Source organism: Ambystoma mexicanum, chromosome 10, assembly GCF_040938575.1.
Source record: "Ambystoma mexicanum isolate Mex_15411 chromosome 10, UKY_AmexF1_1, whole genome shotgun sequence".
Classification (NCBI taxonomy): Eukaryota; Metazoa; Chordata; class Amphibia; order Caudata; family Ambystomatidae; genus Ambystoma; species Ambystoma mexicanum.
In genome coordinates, this window is record NC_090932.1 from 154,395,959 (window position 1) to 154,416,114 (window position 20,156).

Genomic DNA, 20,156 nt, shown 5'->3' on the forward strand with positions numbered 1-20,156 from the left:
TCGTTCCCATTCGTCGACATATGCTGATACTCTTCCCCCCAGAACGGTGTGTTGTCTGTCACTGATGATCTTTATTTTGCTTGTCTCTCGACGACGACGGATAGGATGGTCTCTTCCTGGACGTCTAGAAGTTCCGGCGTCGGTTTGCCGTTTGGGAAGCACGCCTGTATCCCTGGGAGGGGTAAGCCGACCTGCCAAAGGATCTGTCTCCAGACGCAGAGAATCTGGAATTATCTGAAGCCCCTCTAAAGGGACGAAAAGACTTGTAGCTTCGGCCACTCTGGAGGGCACCCAATGAACGTGCCGTGTCCGAGTCCTCTTTCATTCCCTTTAGGGCCTCGTCTACTTTCTCTCCGAATAGAAGGTCTCCCTCAAAAGGCATATCTAATACTTTGTATTGTACCTCTGGTCTGAAGTAGGTGCACTTAAGCCATGACTGTCATCGTAATACAACCCCATTATTGACTTGCTTGAAGCCTGACTCAGCAAGGTCCACCGCGATGTTTATTGCGTGATTGGAGGCTTCCTCACCCTCTCGGACAAGCAACATTGCTGCCTTCCTATGCTCTTCCGGAAGATGATCCAGCAACGGCGCTAGCCTGTGCCACATCTCTCTGTCGTACCTGGCTACAATAGCCAGAGAGTTTGCGGCCTTTACTGTGGTTGCTCCCACGGAGAGCACTTTTTTGCCAAAGGCATCCTGGCGTCTTGCTTCGTTTTCAGGCGGAGTGGTGCACTTGTGCTGGGCCTTCGCCTTCCTCGCTGCTGCCGCCGACACCACCGATTCCGGCGTTGGTTGGGAGGATAAACACTTGGGGGTAGACTCTGGAGCCTTAAACTTTTTCTCGAGGCGTCCTTTCACTGCGGGTTCCGAAAAGGGGTGACGCATTGTCAGCAACCCCTCCTTCCACACATGGTCTAGTATTGGTATTGAGAACACAGACCTCCTTCTCTTACCCATGTGGTCGAACAAAAAACATTCCTTTTTCTGTTCTTCCTGGGACAAACCAAATTCCTTACACGCCTTCTCCATCATAGAATGGAATGATGCAATGTCGTCCGGAGGGGACGGGTGCGCTGGGCTTCTTGGGGTTTCTAACTCCACCTCTGACTCCCAGGTTGGATCCCTGGAGGGGGATGATGAGATATCCGACATGGCTCCCCTGTCAGACTCCGAATCTGGCAGCTCACCTTCCTCTTGGGGTGCCAGTGCTGAGATTGGCGTGCGTAAGTGCGTCGGTGGACGGGACGGGCCCGGCTCGTCGACGGGTGACTTTGGCAGGTGTGCCTGAGGTAGTCTCTGGTCCAACGACTGCACCAAAGACTGAAGCGTGGACAGAATTTCCAACGACAAAACAGATTGAGGATTGAGAAGAGGGGCAGATACCGGTATACCGGATCCCCTCGTCGACGACTTGTCAACCACTCGTAGCCCTAGGTCTGCCGGGCCAGCTATTCTCGCGCTCTCGTCCTCCCCCGAGGACAGCGACACAGCCTGTTCTTGCAGTAAAGTATCCGGGGGGATCGGATCAAAAACTTCAGGCCTCCAGGCTTCCTGTAGAACCCCCGTTGACGAGGCCACCGTCGCAGTCGTTGACGGTGGGACGGTGGATACCACATGGATCAGTGGCAGGGTGGCCGATGACTGGACCGCCGTCGACGACGGTGATTTAGCAGGTGGTTTAGGCGGTCCCACCTTTTCCACACTTGGCCTGCCTTTACTGGACTCTCGACTCAAAGTCGATCTATGGTGATCGCCCGAGGAGGATTTCGGCCTTTCCTTGTCATACTTTTTTGATGAAGATGACGATTTTTTCGACGAGGACTCTCTAGCTGAATGACTCCGAGATGACTCTTTTTCTGTCGGTCGAGATTTCTTCGCTGGTGGTTCCGACGAGGCAGCGCAGTGTGATGTTTTTGCCGATTGTGTGGAGCCTACCTCCGAAGGGGGGTAAGCCCCCGCTCCATCATTCAGCCATGCCACCAGCTGACAATTTCGGTCTTTGAGGGTCTTTTGAGAAAACCCTTTGCATATGTCGCAGTTATCAGCCGAATGATGAGGGTGGAGGCAGTATATACAATCCATATGTCCGTCCCCCTCGTAAACTTTTTTCAAGCCGCACGTCGCGCATGGACGGAACAGCGCTTTTCCTGCCATGGGGAAAAAAGAATTTTTTGAACTCCAACTCCAGGCACACAACCTTGTACAAAATAGTAAGACAACGCGAGGAGATCCCACTACTTTGGAGACGGTTGAAATCTGAAGGGGAACCGCGGGGGCGGGCCTCTTATACTGGGACGGCCTACGGAGCATGCGTAGGCGGGTCCTAAAAGGACGTAGATAGGACACAAGTGTCGGAAGTTTTCCTATAGGAAAAGGCTATATATGTGTACCAAGGGTCCCAGTCTGACGACTGGGAATATTCTAAGCATGTGAATGCATGAAAGATCCAATGCTGGAGAATTTCCCTTTCATAGCTCACAAGTTCAGAGGTGAAGGTTTGAGTGACCATCTCTAGTCTGAGAAGGAGGCAGAACATAATTGGTGAACAAAGTCCATGTATTTAGGATGTCTTGCAACGTCATCCCCTTGATGTCAGTGTTAACCCTAAGCCTTTGAGCAAAAAGCTCCATAGCAAGGGAGCAGTAACAGTGTTGTACTCTTGAGTTCCTGTCCCCTATCCTCCATATTCTTGGGACGTCCAACTGACCGGGGACAGGACCGGAGCCTGTTGCAATGCAGCAAACAATCAAAATGTTCTGGTAGCACCAGCACAGGCGTGTCCTAACAATGCCCTCTGTGCGCCCCACACAACCGTTCGTGGCTTTCTCCCCATCGGACGGTAAGGAGTGGAAAACTATAGCTGTGCCAAGTTGTGCAAACTTGTATTCATTTGTCGACACCCCCTGTCCTCCACCTCTCCTGTCCTATACAGAACGGGTTCCATTGAATGGCTGTACGGGTTTTCCAGGGAGTGTCTCTTCTGCTGACCCTCACAGTCACTGCTAAACGTGGTTGGGGAGGTCACACCCCTGGGGCTGTTTTGACATGTGTGGCGCTCTCTCTGGATGCGCACACCCTCCTAGGCATTCACGGTAGGGGAGAGATTCGGGGGCCACCTCCATGGGACGTAGAAGACTTAATTGCAGTGAAGGGCAGGGGAAAGTCTCAGGTAATGACACTTTTATTCCTTAGGGTATCTTGCACAGGGGACACCCTCCAGTGGGGGGTGGAGGGGTCCTGCCATGCAAGGTGATCTCTGTAAGAAACCCATGGTAGCAATAGTAAGACAGACACAAGTGACCACAGTACAAGGGTGTTTATTGAACTTTTGCAAGGGTATGCTAAACTCCTATCTAAACCTAAATCTAAGATGGGAGCAAGCTACGATCACAAATAATAATAATTCAGTCCTAGTGGAGTCTTGTCAAATCAAAAAGGGCCTATACTAAAAAATAACTATTGCCAATCCTGACCACTAATTTTCAAATAGTGTGGGGTGAAGTTCATGAAAAAGAAAGAAGTGTTCAAAAAATGATAAGTCAGGATGATTAGGCTGTTGGCCTCCCTCACCCTTGTTTTCTGCACGGGGTAATGCGGTTCACTCAAACAAGGCGCACACTCTGGCTTCGGTGGCACGAGGGTACAGTTCTATTTTCACAGTTCAGTGCCTCTTATGTCCAAGTCTCTTTGCTCCTTGCAAGTCTCTTAACTCAGGGGGCCTGGTGTATACAAAAACAATACACAAACGTTATTTTCCTTTTTACCAGTATTCAATTTGGGAGTTCACCCTGGATCTCCCTCAGCCGGGCTCAGATCATTTTCATTTATGTTCAGATAATTTCTTCTCAGGTGATTCACGGTTCACCCCGGATTCCCCTCAACCGGGCTCAGATCCCTTTCTCTTGATCACTAGTCCCCCTCAGCTGGGCTTGAACCAATTGTGATTTATTTTTAAATCTCTTTATTGGCATTTATGATCGGTACAACAGCAGTGTGGCAGAGAAGTGCCCAATGCGGCACAAAATAAATTGTCTAAGTATGCCGATGATTCAATAAACAAAAAACACATTTACAACATAAACCTTTAACAAGAACAGATGTCTCCAAATGATCTGCAATAAACCTCATTGAGAGGGTAGACACGGCGAGGGAGGGAGGAGCGCAAAAAAAAAGGAAGAAAAGAGGGGGGACATGAAGAGAAAAGGAGGGGGGCCCAAGTATCTTAAGGCAGTGGTATATACAAGAGTCTTGCAATGAATAGGTTGATGAACCTGGGGGTGGATTGTTCAAGGAGGTTTGTCATCATTGGAAGGGTGGAACAGTTCCCACGTGAGTGCCTTCCAAGCTTCAAGAGCCTGGCTCGTGTCATCAGGGGAATTGGCAATGCCTTCCTCCCAGGCCGAAGTCTCTGCCCCTACCCAGCATTCCAGCTCGTTGCGCCATACATGGAAACTGGGTCCATCAGGTCGCTTCCAAGCCATGGCAATAGTTCTTTTGGTGAGGATGCAGGCCAGATCCATAAGCTTCACAGTGTGCTTTATTTTAGCTAGTCTGGGATAAGTTCCCAAAAGGCATTCTCCGGGAGTCCAATCGTACCTGGTCATGCCAGCTGTCCTGCAGGTCTGCTCGACCGCGGCCCAGAGTTGTCGGGCCTTGGTGCACTCCCAAAACATGTGCATGAGATCTGCATTATCTCTGTTGCACCAACGGCAGTTATGTTGGGATTGTTCATAGATCTTTGCTATTCTGTGCGGTGTTAGGTACGAGCGATACAGTACGTTGAGCTGAATCAGTCTGAATCTGGAGTTCCTGGAAACCTCTTTAGGGAACGCCAGTGCCCTTTCCTATTCTCCATCGGACATCTCTCGACCCAGGTCTCTGTCCCATTTGAGTCTTAGGTCAGGACTGCGGGGGTTGGGTTTGTCTATAAGGTGACGGTATATTTGAGACACTCGTCTCTGCCCCTCTCCCAAGTTGTATAGAAGTGTGACGAAGGGGTTAGTCGCGGGCTCCTCAGGCCAAATGTCCCACTTGGTTTGCGCTAGTTTCCGGATCCTTAGGTACCAAAGGAATTGGCCAATGGGAACACCATCTTCCAATTGCAAGGAGGAAAGGTCTCGGAAAGAGCCCTCGTTATACAAGTCCCCCGAGGTGTACACTCCCAGCCGTTCCCAGTATCTAATGGTTGCCAGATCAACACTGTTTTGACACAAGTCGGAGAGGAACGGAATATCTGGGGTAAATGCGTACTGCAGGTGGAGGAGCGACTTTGTTCTGTGCCATATCTGCCTTCCTAGGGTGGGCAAAAGGGGGGGTCCCACCCGTGAGGTGCTGGGGAGCCCAAATGAGTTCTTTCAGCCAGATTGGGGCGATTGAGTGTTGCAGCAGGTCCGTTTCCGGAGTGACATCGTCTGCCAACCATTTGGCTATGAAGCTGAGCTGGGCTGCCAAATAGTACCTCTCAAGATCGGGGCGCTGGATGCCGCCCTGGCGGTACGGGAGGACTAACGTGGATAATGCCAATTTGTGTCTGCCTTTCCCCCATAAAAAGTCTTTGAGCAGCATATCTAGTAGTCGGAAAAAGGAGGCCTTAATATAATAAAACACATTTTGAAACCCATAGAGAAATCTGGGGAGTACAATCATTTTGATGATGGAAGCCCTTCCCATCATGGAAAGGGGGAGTCGTGACAAGAACCCTATTGACTTGCGTAGAGGAGGCAATGCTGCCGCTGTGTTATTCTCATGCATGAGTTCCGGCGTGTGTTAAATGTTGACTCCTAGGTAGCGGAATGTAGTGGGGTGCCAGGTCACCTCCAGTGATGGCAGGTCATCCAAGTGTTTACTTCTGAGGCCACCCAGAGGGAAGAGGCAGGATTTACTTCTGCTAAATTGTATGCGTCAAAATGCGTGTAGGAGTCACAATCCTCGGCCGGTTTGTTGGGTTTAAGCATTGGGATCACCAACGTTTCACGCATACTCTCCGGTAGGATCCCTATTTCATAGGCCTCCTGAAAGACCCCATGCAAGAGTGGGGTTAACTCAGGCTCGTAAATCTTGTAAAATTCAGTGGGGAGCCCGTCGCTGCTCAAGGACTTACACGTGGCCAGGGACTTGATTGCCTCGGTTATGTCGTCCTTGGTGATGTCAGCATCCAGGTCTTCTTTGTATGCAAGCGGTAGTTTAGGCAGTCCTATTTCTTCCAGGGTGTCTGAGATCACGCCTGAAGACACCTGGGTGTCGTGGGCGTACAGCTGGGCGTAGAATAGTTTGAAAGAGTCATTGATGCCCTGTTGGTTCCGGTGGAGTGTGCTGTCTGCGTCTCTCAAGGATGTGGTCGGGTTCCTTGGAGGCTCTTTTCTGCACATCCAAGCTAGCAGTCTGCCAGGCCTATCTGCCTGGGTTTGGGCCCTATTGGTCCTGTGGTGTAGTCAAACTTGGCTAGCCTGTCCCAAGCCTTTTTGCATTCGATTCTAGACTGCTTGAGCTCTTCCTCCACCTGCTGAGACTCTCGAGTGACAGATTCTAGCTGTTCAATTTGAGCTTCACTTTGCTCCAGTTCCATTCGCAGGTGCTTCCTGATGCCTCCCACCTTTGATATGATTTCTCCACGTGTGACTACCTTCAGGGCCTACCATACTGTGCTTAGGTGGCTAACGCTATTCGTGTTTTCCAGTGCATAGTTCACAAGGGACTCTCGGAGATCTTCCCTGAATACAGGGTCTTTTAGCGCTTCAATAGGTATTCTCCATGTAGGTATCAGAGATCTGGGCCCTGCGGTGCACCACTCTATTGCTAAGGGAGAGTGATCAGAGATAGTCCGGCCTAAGTATTGTGCTGCGTCAATCTGAGAGCGTTCTTTCTCTGCTAATGAAGCTGTGGTCGATCCTGGTGTAGAGTTTGTGCGGGGAGGAATAGAAGGAGTAGCCCCGGTCTTCCGGATGTTGACGTCCACCAAGTCCAAGCGGTTCAGCATGGTATTCAGTGCTGCGGTGGATGCCGGTGGGCCTCCGGGGAGAGGGGTGGACCTGTCGAGGTCTGTGTTGCAGACGCAATTAAAATCGCCCCCCCAAACAAAAAATCTGTTCCTGTACTGTGTGACCTTGGCATACATCAGTCCTAAATGCGCTTGTATGTTGTTGTTGGGGAGGTACGAATATACAATACATATTTCAGTCTGATCGATGCTGCCCCACAATATTACATACCTCCCTTCCGGGTCTAGTTCGGCTCTGTTGAGTTGAAAGGGGTTTTGGGGGCTGATCCATGTGAACACCCCTCTGGCATATTTGGAGTAGGAGGATCCAAACCCCTGCCCTCCCCAGTGAGTCTGAAGCGTTGCAATGGACTCCTTCGTTAGGTGGGTTTCCTACAGGAGGGCCAGTCCCACTCTTTTCCTGCAAAGATAGGATTTCATTCTATTGCGATGAAGGTAGGTGACCAGACCCCTCACCTTCCAGGTTACAATCTTAATGCCAGTTTGGTGTAAGGTGGTCCTCAGCGGTGCTTTGCGTGCCCACAGTTCCGTGTTCTAGTAGTAGGCTCGCCACCCCGCAATCAGACCTTATGCCACCCAAAAGCACAAGAGAGTGTGGTCTCAAGTGCACAGTTCTGCCAAAACTTGCACAGGCGGTGCGCTTTAGCGGGGCTCCTCGTCCTCCGGTTGCGCAGTGAGGCACCCGATCACTTCCCAGCGCACTGGACCCTGGACCTGTTGTCTTTCGTGGACCTGTTGCTGCTTGGCAAAGTGGGGGGGGTTCCCCGAGCAGGAAGCTAATTCCGAGGGCGCCAGCGGCGCAGCGGCCAGGTGTTCAAATAGTGTTTAGGTGGGCACTCCCCCCAGTTATTGTGGGTTCTATCCAAAGGTGCGTCGGGGCTCCGGCGCTCGCTCGCAAATGAATGCGCTCCCAGTCCAGGAGATCCACCACACGCGCACTTCGCCCGTGTCTTGCGGGTCTTGGAGAAGTCTTGATTACCTACAATGTGGAACCAGCAGTGCGTGCAGGAGTCACGAAAGGAGGATGATGTGCAGGACCTCACCTCCCGCACTGTATTGGTGTGCCGGCAGCCTCCAATCCCTCTGCTGCGTCTGGGGGAGTAGTACGGCGATCTGTAGTACGTTGGCTCAGCTGCTCCTTCATCCAACGTTCAGTCAGTAGAATCGGGCCGTTACGAGCCCAGCGCGTTGCGGGACCTCCGTGCCGCGGTTACAGAGGGCCGTAGTTCTTTCCGCGGTCACATAGTGTCAGCAGTCTGCAGGACCGGGCCGCAATGTGGACCACGGGCGTTCGCTCACTGGTGCGCCCCAGGCCGTCGGCGTGCAAGCAGGCTCTTCCCCACCAGCGATTGCGCCTCCGATCAGGCCACCATCGCAGTGGGCCCCCGGGACCCGCTAGGCTCCACGGTGAGCAGAACCTCCCCTCCCGTAATGCATTGGTGTGCCGGCAGCCTCCACTCCTTATGCTACGCCGGGGGGGGAGTGCTATGACAATTCGTAGCACGTAGGTGCAGCTGCTCCCTCATCCAATTTACGGTCAGTCTAATTGGGCAGCTACGAGCCCAGCGCGATGCGGGACCTCCGTGCCGCTGTTACAGAGGTCTGTTGTGCTTTCCGCGGTCACGCAGTGTCAGCGGTCCGCGGGACCAGGCCACAGTGTGAACACCGGGCGTTCGTTCACTGGTGCGCCACAGGCTATCTGCATGCAAGCAGGCTCCTCCCCTGCCAGCGGCTCCAGCTCCGATCAGGCCCCCATCTCAGTAGGCCCCCGGGGACCCGTTCGGGCACCTCGTTCAGGGCAATGCTGGCTCCGATTTTCGTCTGGTCTTCGCTAGATGGGAGCAGAAACGCTTGTTCTGACTGGCGCTGTGGTTATTTACAAGGATTTCAATCTTTGGCAGATATAGCAGTATCAATGAAAAATATCAGGACAGGAGCTCAGCTCAGCTCTGCTGCTGCTTCACTCCATGAGCTCCGGCCACACCCCCCTGAACCAATTGTGATGTATTTAAACTATCCAAGACTTTCGAAGGTGCACGGGATTTAGCAAGACCATGACCACTTCGATCTCAGTATTCCTTTTCTCACATTCCGCATCAGTTGGATACCTAACATATACCTTCAAATGGGCAGCCACATGGTACCGGACCACTCTGTGTATGGTATCATGGGTTTCCCCCCAAAGTACAATTACTTTTCTGGTTCCAGTTAGAGTTGTGTCACTTCTTGCAAACGCCTCACGCACTATTCTTTGTACAATGTTGCTGCTTACAACCTTGGTTCAAAACACAAGCTGGTTTTCTATCAGTCTCGACTCACCGGCTGTGCTGCCTTTTCCGACACTGCTTTGTTATAGGAACCAAGTACAGGACCACAGCGGCAATCGCTCCTCCCCATCTTGGTTATCGACATGGGAGAGCCCCGGGTCCCTCCGACACACTGTGCAGGTTTGATCAGCCTTAGTTCCTGGTCTGCGGTTTCTTACTTTCCAAGGATCATGAAAGTAACCGTCTTTAGAGGTCACAGGTACTTCCCTCCTTGTGACTCTCTCTGGTCTCGCCGTCTTTCTCCTCGTATTAAATTGCCTTCTTGGAACTGCTGTTTCCTCGTGTGCTTTGCCTTGCTCAGTGTGCTTTCGTGCTCCACCGTTTATCAGTGTGGTGGAAGTCGGGTGTGTGTAATAATCCGTAATTGCCTGACCTTGCCTGTCCATGTGTTGGGACATGTCCGGTATACGACTCTGGTGTTAGTCTGTTGTCACTCTCCTTTTTCTCTGTGAGATGTCCGTGAGAAAGTATTTGTGACAGAAAAGGGGTGGTGGAATTCCCAAGTATCCTACCTGGATACAGGGAAGGGGGTACTGCGTCTCGCCGTCCGGTGTCTCACTTCCACTCTCCGAAGACCCCTCATCTAGGTGATCCTCTCGCACTAGTCTATCCCCAGGAACTGAATCCAAAAGTGATGGCCGTGTCCTGGCCACCTGGGGGGGGCAAATCCTCGGGGATTAGCGGGGGAGACACCTTCAGGTTTCTCACAGGGGACAATCTGTTTGACACCATTCAGTGCACAATTCATCTCATCGATTGCTGCGCCCACACAGAGTAGAAAGCAGTCCTTCTATCACTCGACGTGAACAAAGTGTTCGACAGTGTGAACTGGGCCTACATAGAAATAGTTCTGACAGCATATGGGTTCAACCCAAATTTGATAAGATTGGTCCTCTCTAATTTTCATTCGCCCGAAAATCGAAGTCAATCAAAATTACACTCCACTGATCAGACCTGGAAGAGGTACACATCAGGGTTGTCCTATGTCTCTGCTTATATTTGCCCTAGAACCCGTGGCATACAAGATCAGAAGCAATAAGTCCATTGCAGGTATTCTTTATCGGAAATTGATACATAAGATCGCACTTTATGCAGATGACAATATCCTGTTCCTGGATAATATCAAGGGATCCATACTAAGGGGCATTACAATAATAGAAAGTTTCAGGGAATTCTCAGGATTCTCAATTAATTATGACAAATCAGTGGGGATGAATATTAGCAATCAGATAGGCTGAAGATTAATTGGATTACCTAGGCATGTCCTTAACACTGACTTATGATACCCTCTTTAAGGCCAATTTCCGACCCTATTTAAGGAATGCGAAGAAGGCTTAGATGGGTGAGACCATCAACGTATCTCTTGGCTGGGTAGGATTATGGCCATGAAAATGTAATTAATCCCCAAATTACTCTATGCTGTCCATGCTCTGTGACAGTTCCTATGAAAGGCATTGATCGGCTACAGGGTAAAATATCTGTGTTTATATGGGGCACAAAACACCCCAGGGTAACCAGGAAAATGCTCTTGCGCTCGCCGTAGCAGGGTGCTCTGGGGCTTCCTTCGGTTAAGATACCCGATAGCAGCCCAAATCGGCGTGTTATTTGACTGGTCCTAACATGATGGAAAGAAGTGGGTTGAAATGGAATGGGGAGCTACCTCTAAACACCCTACCATTCATACCACACACCGCACAGGGGAAAGGGGGTTCACACCTTCATTCCACTATGGCTTCCCTCTTATATTGAGACATGGGATGCAGCATGTTAAAGATCCCTCCAGGACTAGGCCCACTCTCGCCAGTCACCCGTAACACAAAATTCTCACCAGGAAAAGAGGAGCAGGCCTTCATGGGATGGGAAGCAGGTGGCAAGCTTAGGTTAGGGCAGCTGTACAAGGGCACCAACCCACTAACATTTGAAAAGTGCAAGAATATGTTCTTGCTGCCGGAGAATGAGAGCTACAGATGCATGCAGATCCGACACTGGATCACTAACCCTGAAGTTAAGGGACACAAGGGCTCCCAAAGAGTTACAACTAACTTTAGCAGAGAGATCACCAAAGGGCGGAAGGCACAGTGCTATAAATTACTAGACCCTACAGACCACACTGATAAACAGCAATAAATGCAGAAATGGGAAAGAGACCAAAGGATTGAAGAGCAGATAGCATCATGGGATCATATATGGGAGCGGGCACATAAATTGTCACGATGGACTAGTGTAAAGGAGTGTGCCTAGGAAATCCTCCTCGGGTGATATGATATGGCATTTATATGCGCCTATACACAAGTGTTTCAAGGTGCGACGAGGCAAATGGGCGGGGGGGGGGACTAAGGGAAACGGACAACGATCCTACTAGGCCAGGTGTCATTCAGATCGTGCAAGTGCATGGGAAGGGGGGGAAGAAGGAAAAAGTGAAAAGTGTGGGGTGGAAGGAAGAGGGGAAAAGTGCAGTACATGGAAAAAGTAGAATAAATGAGATAAATAAGACGGCCAGCTGGTGGCAAGTGCAAGGAAGTGCAGACATAAGTGCTGGCAGGGGACTGTAGGGATACAGAACAGCGGTCCCCAGGTGCATGGGTTGCCAGGGAGGCAGTGCAGGTGGGTAATTAGCTGGGTCTGGGATCAGAAGGGTGGCCAGGTAACCAGTGCATTTTCGGTCAGGAATTCAGCAGAGGATAGGGGGAGAGAAAGCAGAAGCAAAGAGGAAGGTTTTGAGGAGCTTCCGGAACCGGAGATGGTTCTCCTCAAGTTTCAGAGAGGCAGGAAGGCTGTTCCAGAGAGAGGCCCCTGCCCGAAGAGAGTGATCTGCCACCAACTCGTTTCTTGGAGAAGCGACTAACCCTGAGGGAGTTGGAGGCGGATGAGCGAAGAGCTCGAGAAGGAAGATATTTAGGAAGAGAGAGTTGAAGGTATTGCGGCCCCAGACTCCAGAAGGCCACTTAATCCTCGCAGCCACTGAGAGCCAGTGTAGCAATTTCAGTCTTGGAGAGATACGATCCCTGGGCTTGAGGCCAAGGACAAGTCTCGCAGTCCTGTTCTGGATAAGTTGCAGAGGGCGGAGAGTAGAGGCAGGCAGATTTAGATAGAGGCTGTTACAATAGTCCAGCCTAGAGAGGACCAGGGCTCTGGAGACAGTGAGCTTCTGGGGGAAGGAGAGGAAAGGAAAGGAAGAATAACTCTAACTCTAAGGAGGTGCAGCTGGTACTGTGACTTCTTGGAGACATCCGAGATGTGAGGGGAGAAGGAGAGTGCAGAGTCGAAGATGACCCCGAGGTTTTTGCCTTACAGGTGGGAGTAGGAAGAGGGCCAAGGGAGGCCGGCCAGAGAGCTGCAGGGAAGGAGGGAGTGGATGTGCCGATGAGTAGAATCTCAGTCTTGTTGGCATTAAGGCAGAGGTCGTTGGCGGCACACCTCTCCTGGGTGGCTGACAGACAGTCAGGGATGAGAGAAGGAGAGTCAGAGGCCGAGGGTAGCCTGAAAATGAGCTGGGTATCATCCGCATAGCACTGAAAGTTGGGACAGAGAGCGGCAATGCAGTGGGCAAGGAGTGCCAGGTATTGATTGAACAGCCAGGGGGAGAGGTTAGATCCCTGGGGGACACCACAGGTAGAGAAAAAGATGTCGGAGAGGAATGACCCAAGTTGGACCTGGGAGGGTCGGTTGGAGAGGAAAGAAGTCAGCCACGCCAGAGCCTGACCAGTGATACCCAGGTTATCACAGAGACGGTTGAGCAGGATGGCATGGTTGACAGTGTCAAACATGGTTGACAGTGTTCAGGAGAGCAGTTTCTGTGCTTTCGGCAGCTCTGAAGCCAGACTGATGGACATGAAGACAGCCAACAGCTTCAGTGTGGAGATTGAGCTGGGAGATGGCCATTTTCTCCAGGAGCTAAAAGCTCCCAGTAATTACTGTGTTACAATCCCATGAACATTTATACCACAAACCGATAATAATACCGAAGCATTTTGCCTTGTTGTAGCCTTGGGATTAATTGGTCTATCGTAAGGTTGGAGATGCGCAGAGCCAGCCTGGACGATTTTATATATGCGAGATGGGCTGTGGGTGGGGGGAGGGGGGCATTGGGGTTTTGATCCCTGACAACGTAACGAAAATCAACTAGTGATTTATTGTTTATTTTTTTTTTAATGTCTTGATTATGATCGTTTTGGTTTTGGGGTTATAATGAACTGTAATAAAATATGAAATAAAGCGTTGAACAAAAAGAAACCGTCAATCTTCTAACATTATTGAGATTGTGCTTGCCTCTCCTTGTTGTTCCTCAACAAATTGCATTTGCCCTTTTTCTGGTTATGATGATCCAGTCTTGATTTTGCTCCTAAAAATGACTGGCCCTATGAGCTAGGCCCAGAGGTCCTTTCATTGGCTGCCAACAAAGCGCATTGGTTTTCAGCTGCTTGGCTTGACGCAAAGGCCACCTATTGTCTGAGTACATACTCTTTGTGTAAGCTCTGTAAGCCAAATTTAGCCACCATAGCGAAATGCAACTGTTTGTTTCTTTTCCAAGTTTAATCGAAAGGATATTTTCTTTCAACAAACCATTTCTTGATGAATTGTGTATTCAGCCAGCCATATTAAAAGAAGATAAACCAGACATTGGCAGGCAAGTCCACACTTAACCCTACAGGAAAGAAAGCTGCCCTGACCTCCCCCAGGATCGTGTAACTCTTTAATAGTTCCTTATCCACATTTTCCAAATAACCTGCTGTAGGGCTTAGAATGAGGACCACTCACCGAGATGTTTTAGTTCGCTGTGCCTTCCCATATAATATGTATCAATTTGCATATCAGTCTAGTCCTGACCACATGGACAGTCCAGCACTAAAATGCTAAAATGATTCTCAGCTTAACAGGAATACCAACAATTATCCCAGAAACGTATGTCTGCTTTTTTGGGCTTTATTAGTGACGTGTAACGGCGGTGCTGTGTGTGCACAGGGAGCAACTGGCCCACGTTTACAAATTTGCCAAAAATATGAGAGCCTGTGAGCTAAAACATTGCAGCCCTTCCTGAGTGGTTATTCACCCTAGAGAAGAGGTAATTTAGCCTTCTGTGCTCTCAAAAGAGGGGCAGGTTTATCTGGGGTTTGTTCCATGCTAGAGATGGAAACGTTACTTACTTGTGACATTGGATCTCAAACATAGGTATCCCGCAGCCCCACATTGAAGTGTGAAACACAGTGTCTCCACCCCACACAACAACATAGCCACATATGTTTCTGCCTGACAGCCTAGTACACTGGCTTCACATTACCTCTAAGATGTGTGTTTGTAACTTTGTTGTATTGGTTATTGTGGCATTGAAGTGGCTGAGAGTGTCTGGAATATTAACCGCATGTTAAACTGGGGCTATCCCTTAGTGGAGAAATGTATCCTTATCGGTGTTGCACTCTCCCATGCATGCAGTTTTACTTATTGTTGATTTATAAGGCCCCCATAACCTGTGCATCTTCTACTCTGTGGCGCCCGAAGGAAAAGGTGGGGGGATGCAAAGGATATAGTGGTTACAACGGGTTGTACGAGAGAAGAAAAACAGTGAATTTGATCAATCAGTCTTTGCTACATTCCAGATCAGTGAAGGGCTTAAGGGGAAGGAACAGCAGAAGTGCAATAGGTTTACAAGAGTGATAGTCCAGTTTCTGTCGTGCTGCCATTGCCATCCATATTTATGCAGTCAATCTGCTGGATGCGAGAGGAGGCAGAGTGGAGACGTGCAACGCATGGAGTGGTTTGTACTCGCCAGGAGAGATTCCGAATCCGCAACAAATCACATAGTCATGGAGGCAGTCATTCACCATAGTTGTGTGAGGAGAGGTAATGTCTTGTGCAAAGAGGTGATGGCTGAAGGTTTAGAATATTCTTAACGACTCGCATTGTTGCCTCATGTTGGATCATATCATTATGCTCCTTCCTTGGAAGTACGAGGCTAGGTTGTCAGCAAGTTTATTTTTAAGAGATGAGCTTGAAAGTGCACCCCCATTCCTGTGGGTTCTTTAGTTCTTTTCAAATGCAGTTAACTTCTGATTTGTTGTTTGCCATTGATACTCAGTGTTGGAGAAACGGCACTTCGTCCTGTTGGTGGTAGCTTGGCAGCCTGTGTGCTGGGTTGCACATTGCATTTTCTTAAGGAACTCGTGTTTTGTGCCAATGATTATCTGTTCCATTTCCCATTTGAGTAGGGCGAGTCCATATTGGCCTTTGAAGTATGAATACATTGGGGATAAGAGGAGGGGGTAAGAGTAAGAACTAATATGCTAAGCGAGTGTACTTCAAACTTGTGATTGAGCTACTGTTCTCACTGTGCTGATTTCTGTGAATCTAAATGGCAAGTCTCTATGCAGTATGCATCTGTGAGACTTCTCAGAAAACTCTACGGATCAGTATGGCATTTGACATATCACAGTGCACAATCAAGACAATGGGCCTCATTATGACCCACCCGGTCCGGAAACCAGGGTTGTATTACAGGTCTCCCTGCCGGAGCCGCCATGCCAGACATGTCTGACCCTGCCGGGCACAGCGGCCACAGTAGGCAGACCTGTCATGTAAGCACCGTTAGCAACGGTGCTGGTGGTTCTGTGTCCCCACTCCCATAGAATCCCATGGGAATGGAGAATTAGGGCCTCATTACACGGTAGGCGGTAAGGGTTTACCGGTACCAGTATTTTACCGGTACCGGTAAAATCTTACCGCCTTACTACGAGGTCCCTTTAAGGGTTGGTGAATTTAACGCCTGCTTTTTGCAGGCGTTAAAAACCAACCCGCAAAGGGACCAGTGGAGCTAATTACGGTACCGCAATTTGCGGTACCGTAATTAGCGCCTTCCCCATTCCCATAGAGCCCTATGGGGCAAAAATGGGAATGGGGAAGGGCAATGGTGGAAGGGGGAATTACCGCCCGGCCAACCTTGGAATGGGGCGGTAATTCCCCTTTCCTCCAAGGCGGTACCGGTAAATTACCGGCATGACCCATGGCGCTAATAGCACCGTGGTTTACCGCCTACCGTGTAATGAGGCCCTTACATTTTACCGGCGCCTGACTGGGGTTGTAATCTCCCGGTGGCACCAGAAGTCAGGCTCTGGTAAATGTTTACGGGTCCCATAATGAGGCCAACGTCTTTGACCCCCTTTGATAATGCCCAATAGGCATTAACACCTATAGTTTTTGAAAGATGACTGTCTCTGTGGGTCATAGTGGGTGATTGTTTCTCCATTTGAAGGAATGCTCCTTTTGATTGCTAGCATTGACTGTGTCAAAGTAAACCTAGCGTTGGCACTGCTTACATTCTTAACCTTTATTTTCTTTCAGCTTTGAAAAGATGATCAGTGGAATGTATTTGGGCGAGATTGTTCGTAATGTTCTGTTAGATTTCACAAAACGAGGACTGCTGTTTCGAGGCCGAATATCTGAAAGGCTAAAGACCAGAGGAATATTTGAAACCAAATTTCTTTCTCAGATTGAGAGGTGAGTAAAAAGGATTCACTACAGTTTGACAAAGTGAGTTGGAATGTTGAACTGTTGTGGACAAATCCAGTTTTGAAGTACATCATTTCTACTATGTTTTCCCTGTGTTAAGTGGATTCCTAGCAGCAACACTGCTAACATTAACGTTATCTGCGTGATAAAGAAGGCAAACCATCCTGTTATTCCACCGGCCGGAGAATATAGCAAGGTGGCGCCGCATTTCTCACTAAGCCCTTCTTTTGCAGCATAAACTGACTTTCATGAAAACAAATCTCTCTCATGAATGCAGGTGCTGCTCCAAGCTCTTGGCAGAAGTCGCCTGTCACCTCCCATCACAGGGTCATTGCTGCATTCAGACCCCAGAGCACGAGCTGCTAAGATCCGTGATGCACAGCACATTCTGTATGACGAATATCAAAATGACATGTGCAGAGAGCTTGTGTCTGATATGTTGCTCCTCCTCTGCACCATTTAATGGCCTTAATAAAATGAGGGACTTGTATTCATGGACTTGCAGTAGGCATTGATTAGGGATGACATGGTGCCCCCTGGGCAACTTTCATTGCTGTTGATATGTGTATTAGCAAACAGGATTTCTTACCTGATGAACCTGGAAGGCATTAACGCGTACACATATATGCAGTGGTGATCTACAGATGGCCCAAAGAAGGCCATTCATGAGTACACAGAGCTATGTGTTCAGATCTGGAAGTTACTTACTTTTTGGACTTGTTAAGTGCTGCACGCCTGCCTTGAGAGAGTTTGGTCATACATTGCCATGGAGCTTATATGTTCCCTTTATATGAAACTGTTCCCTTAAAGCACCCTAAACACAGAAGTAACATGTCCATTTTATCTGTTTCTAGCGATTGTCTGGCGTTGCTCCAAGTCCGCTCTATTCTGCAGCACCTCGGTCTGGAGAGTACCTGCGATGACAGTATCATTGTGAAAGAAGTATGCACCGTGGTGGCTCGGCGTGCCGCTCAGCTATGTGGTGCAGGCATAGCAGCTGTTGTGGACAAAATCAGGGAAAACCGAGGCCTAGATTTTCTTAAGGTCACTGTCGGTGTGGATGGGACACTTTACAAACTTCATCCCCAGTAAGTGAAAATCTGTATCTTGATTGAAAACTGTACTAATGAATGCCTGTCCTAATCACTTTTGCGTCTTTGTGGGCCTTCAAAAATGTAAGCCATTTCACTCCATGTGGAAGTAGAGCAAGGTAGAACAAGCATTGAATACCCAAATATGTCTGCTTTTTGTTGATATAGTGAAATCCTTTCACCTGATGAATGGGGGTGTAACGGTATGCATAGCTTGGTGGGTTTACATGACGCCTTAGTGATTTAAGAGACATAAGGTTCACGGACACACTGAGGGTATAATTAAATTATGTGATGGTGGCGTAGGCTTGATCCTTTTTTAGAGTCCCAAATTATACAAAGGGGAACCAATTCAAAAGAGTTGCAGACCCTCCCTTGAAGCCAAAGCATAGAGGAGGGGTTGCAGGCCTATATAAACCAATGTTCTCAGTCAAGCTGTGTGGGTGGTTGGAGTAGGAGCTGGAGGAAGGAGCTCAGAGAAGGTTTGAGTGCAAGGCAGGTCTCTGGAGGAGGTTGGAGAGAAAGAAAGGTCTTTGGAGGAAGTTGGAGGGGTAATGATTAAGAAGGAGGTTAGAGGCTAGAAGGGAAGAAGCAACATCAGGGAGAAGAATATCACGGCGTAATTGTAGGAGAATATCAGGAGGTGGTTGCAAAACATCTGTAGGATTTGGCAGGGGGGAGGATTTTAATGGGATCGGAGAAAGAACCTAGCCAGGCTGATAAAGATCAGGGAGGGCAAGTTTGATGTGTGTGAGGTGCTCAAGTTATATTGTGTGGAGGTACAAGCACGTGGCATAGTGGCGAGGCGCAGGACCACAGCAGAAGTAATGAGGTGTGCCGGAGTCAAAACTTTGTTAAGGATGGAGCCTGAGGGCCTCATCACAGATGTAGATGAAATAGGAAAAGGCACAAGCCAGTAAAAGGGCCTGAGGACCATAATCTGAGGTGTGGGCACCCTTCAACTGAAACAACACAGCTGCTGCAGGAGATCAAACATGATGAAAGCAATTATTTTTCAGATTACCACATTGATTTGGTCAATAGTACCAGACGCCTCCCTAGAAGCGCATGGTTCTCACATGCAGACCATATTGAAACACGGGCTTTGGTCCACCAAAGAAAAGTCCCTTCACATCAAGATGCTAGAAATTACTGTGTCAAATCAGGCACCTTTAAATCGTTCCCCACTTCCATCACGTCAAAAAAAACTGGGTTTGGGATTCTAATATGACCTTAACTGTCCAAATTAATGAAGTTGTGAGGTCCACCTTTATTTGTCAACAGCTGCTTAGAGAGACTTCCTTTTATTCCTCGGGATGAACATACAAAAGTAGTAGGCACCTTGATCAATAAACGTCTGTATTATGCTATTCTGTTCTGTTCTATGCTGTGAGCTCTGATTACCTCAAGAGCTGCTTCAAAACTGCCTATAATGCTGCAACGGGTTAATATTTAGCTTACCCAAATTACACCTGGTTGCTTCTTTTTGGCAATCCTTATATTGGTTGACTCTCAGGCGCATTTTATTGAAGGTACTTTGCCTTACCCTTTAAATGTATTCATGGCTTGGTCCACCCCGTAGCTTTTTTAATTCAGATGAAACCATATAAATCAATTTGAATTTTGCAATCTCAAGATCAATAATTACTAATCATGCCCTCTGCTTGAGTAAGACAAGAGAAGCCAGACGATACTCGGTCTGTGGTCCTTGACTGTGGAACCTTCAACTTGAAATTTGGAGAACAGAATATAAGCCTGCCTTTTCGGAAATTGACGAAAACAAATCTTTTCCAGTAATGTGTTCTGTCCTCTCTTTCTGTATTTTGTTATCATCTGCTCCCAGATGCAGTCAACTTTGTCTGGTATTTTATGGTTATGCTCTTTATAAATATGTAAAAATCAAATCAGGCTAAAATCAATCCCTTGATGATGGGATGTCAGAGGGGGCTAGCGCCGTTAAAGTGAAAACTTTTTAATCTTTCACACTACCTGCCAACCTGTTTCATTGTCTAACTTATCTGCTGGAGCACAGACGGGGTTTTCAAGCACAAAATCAACCAACATGTTTTCTTCCTTACTTTGAGAGATGAGAACGTACAAATGGATTTTCAGATCTTAAAATAAATGTAAACAGACTGTCCAGGAAGAATGCGGTATGCACAAAACATATCCCCACCTCCCTCATCCTCCTACCCTATAAAGAGTCGCATGATCCCACACACTTCCATGTATCTTTG

At 48.7% G+C, this 20,156-nt stretch overlaps 1 protein-coding gene across 1 annotated transcript in view; it reads left to right on the plus strand.

Moving 5' to 3' along the window:
• LOC138491244 (hexokinase-2) overlaps nucleotides 1–20,156 on the plus strand; it is a 388,662-nt gene that overhangs the window by 355,744 nt on the left and 12,762 nt on the right. Inside the window, exons 16-17 of the mRNA XM_069617654.1 lie at nucleotides 16,661–16,816; nucleotides 17,683–17,916. Of these exons, the coding sequence (XP_069473755.1) occupies nucleotides 16,661–16,816; nucleotides 17,683–17,916 (390 nt within the window). The remainder of the gene's footprint in view (nucleotides 1–16,660; nucleotides 16,817–17,682; nucleotides 17,917–20,156) is intronic.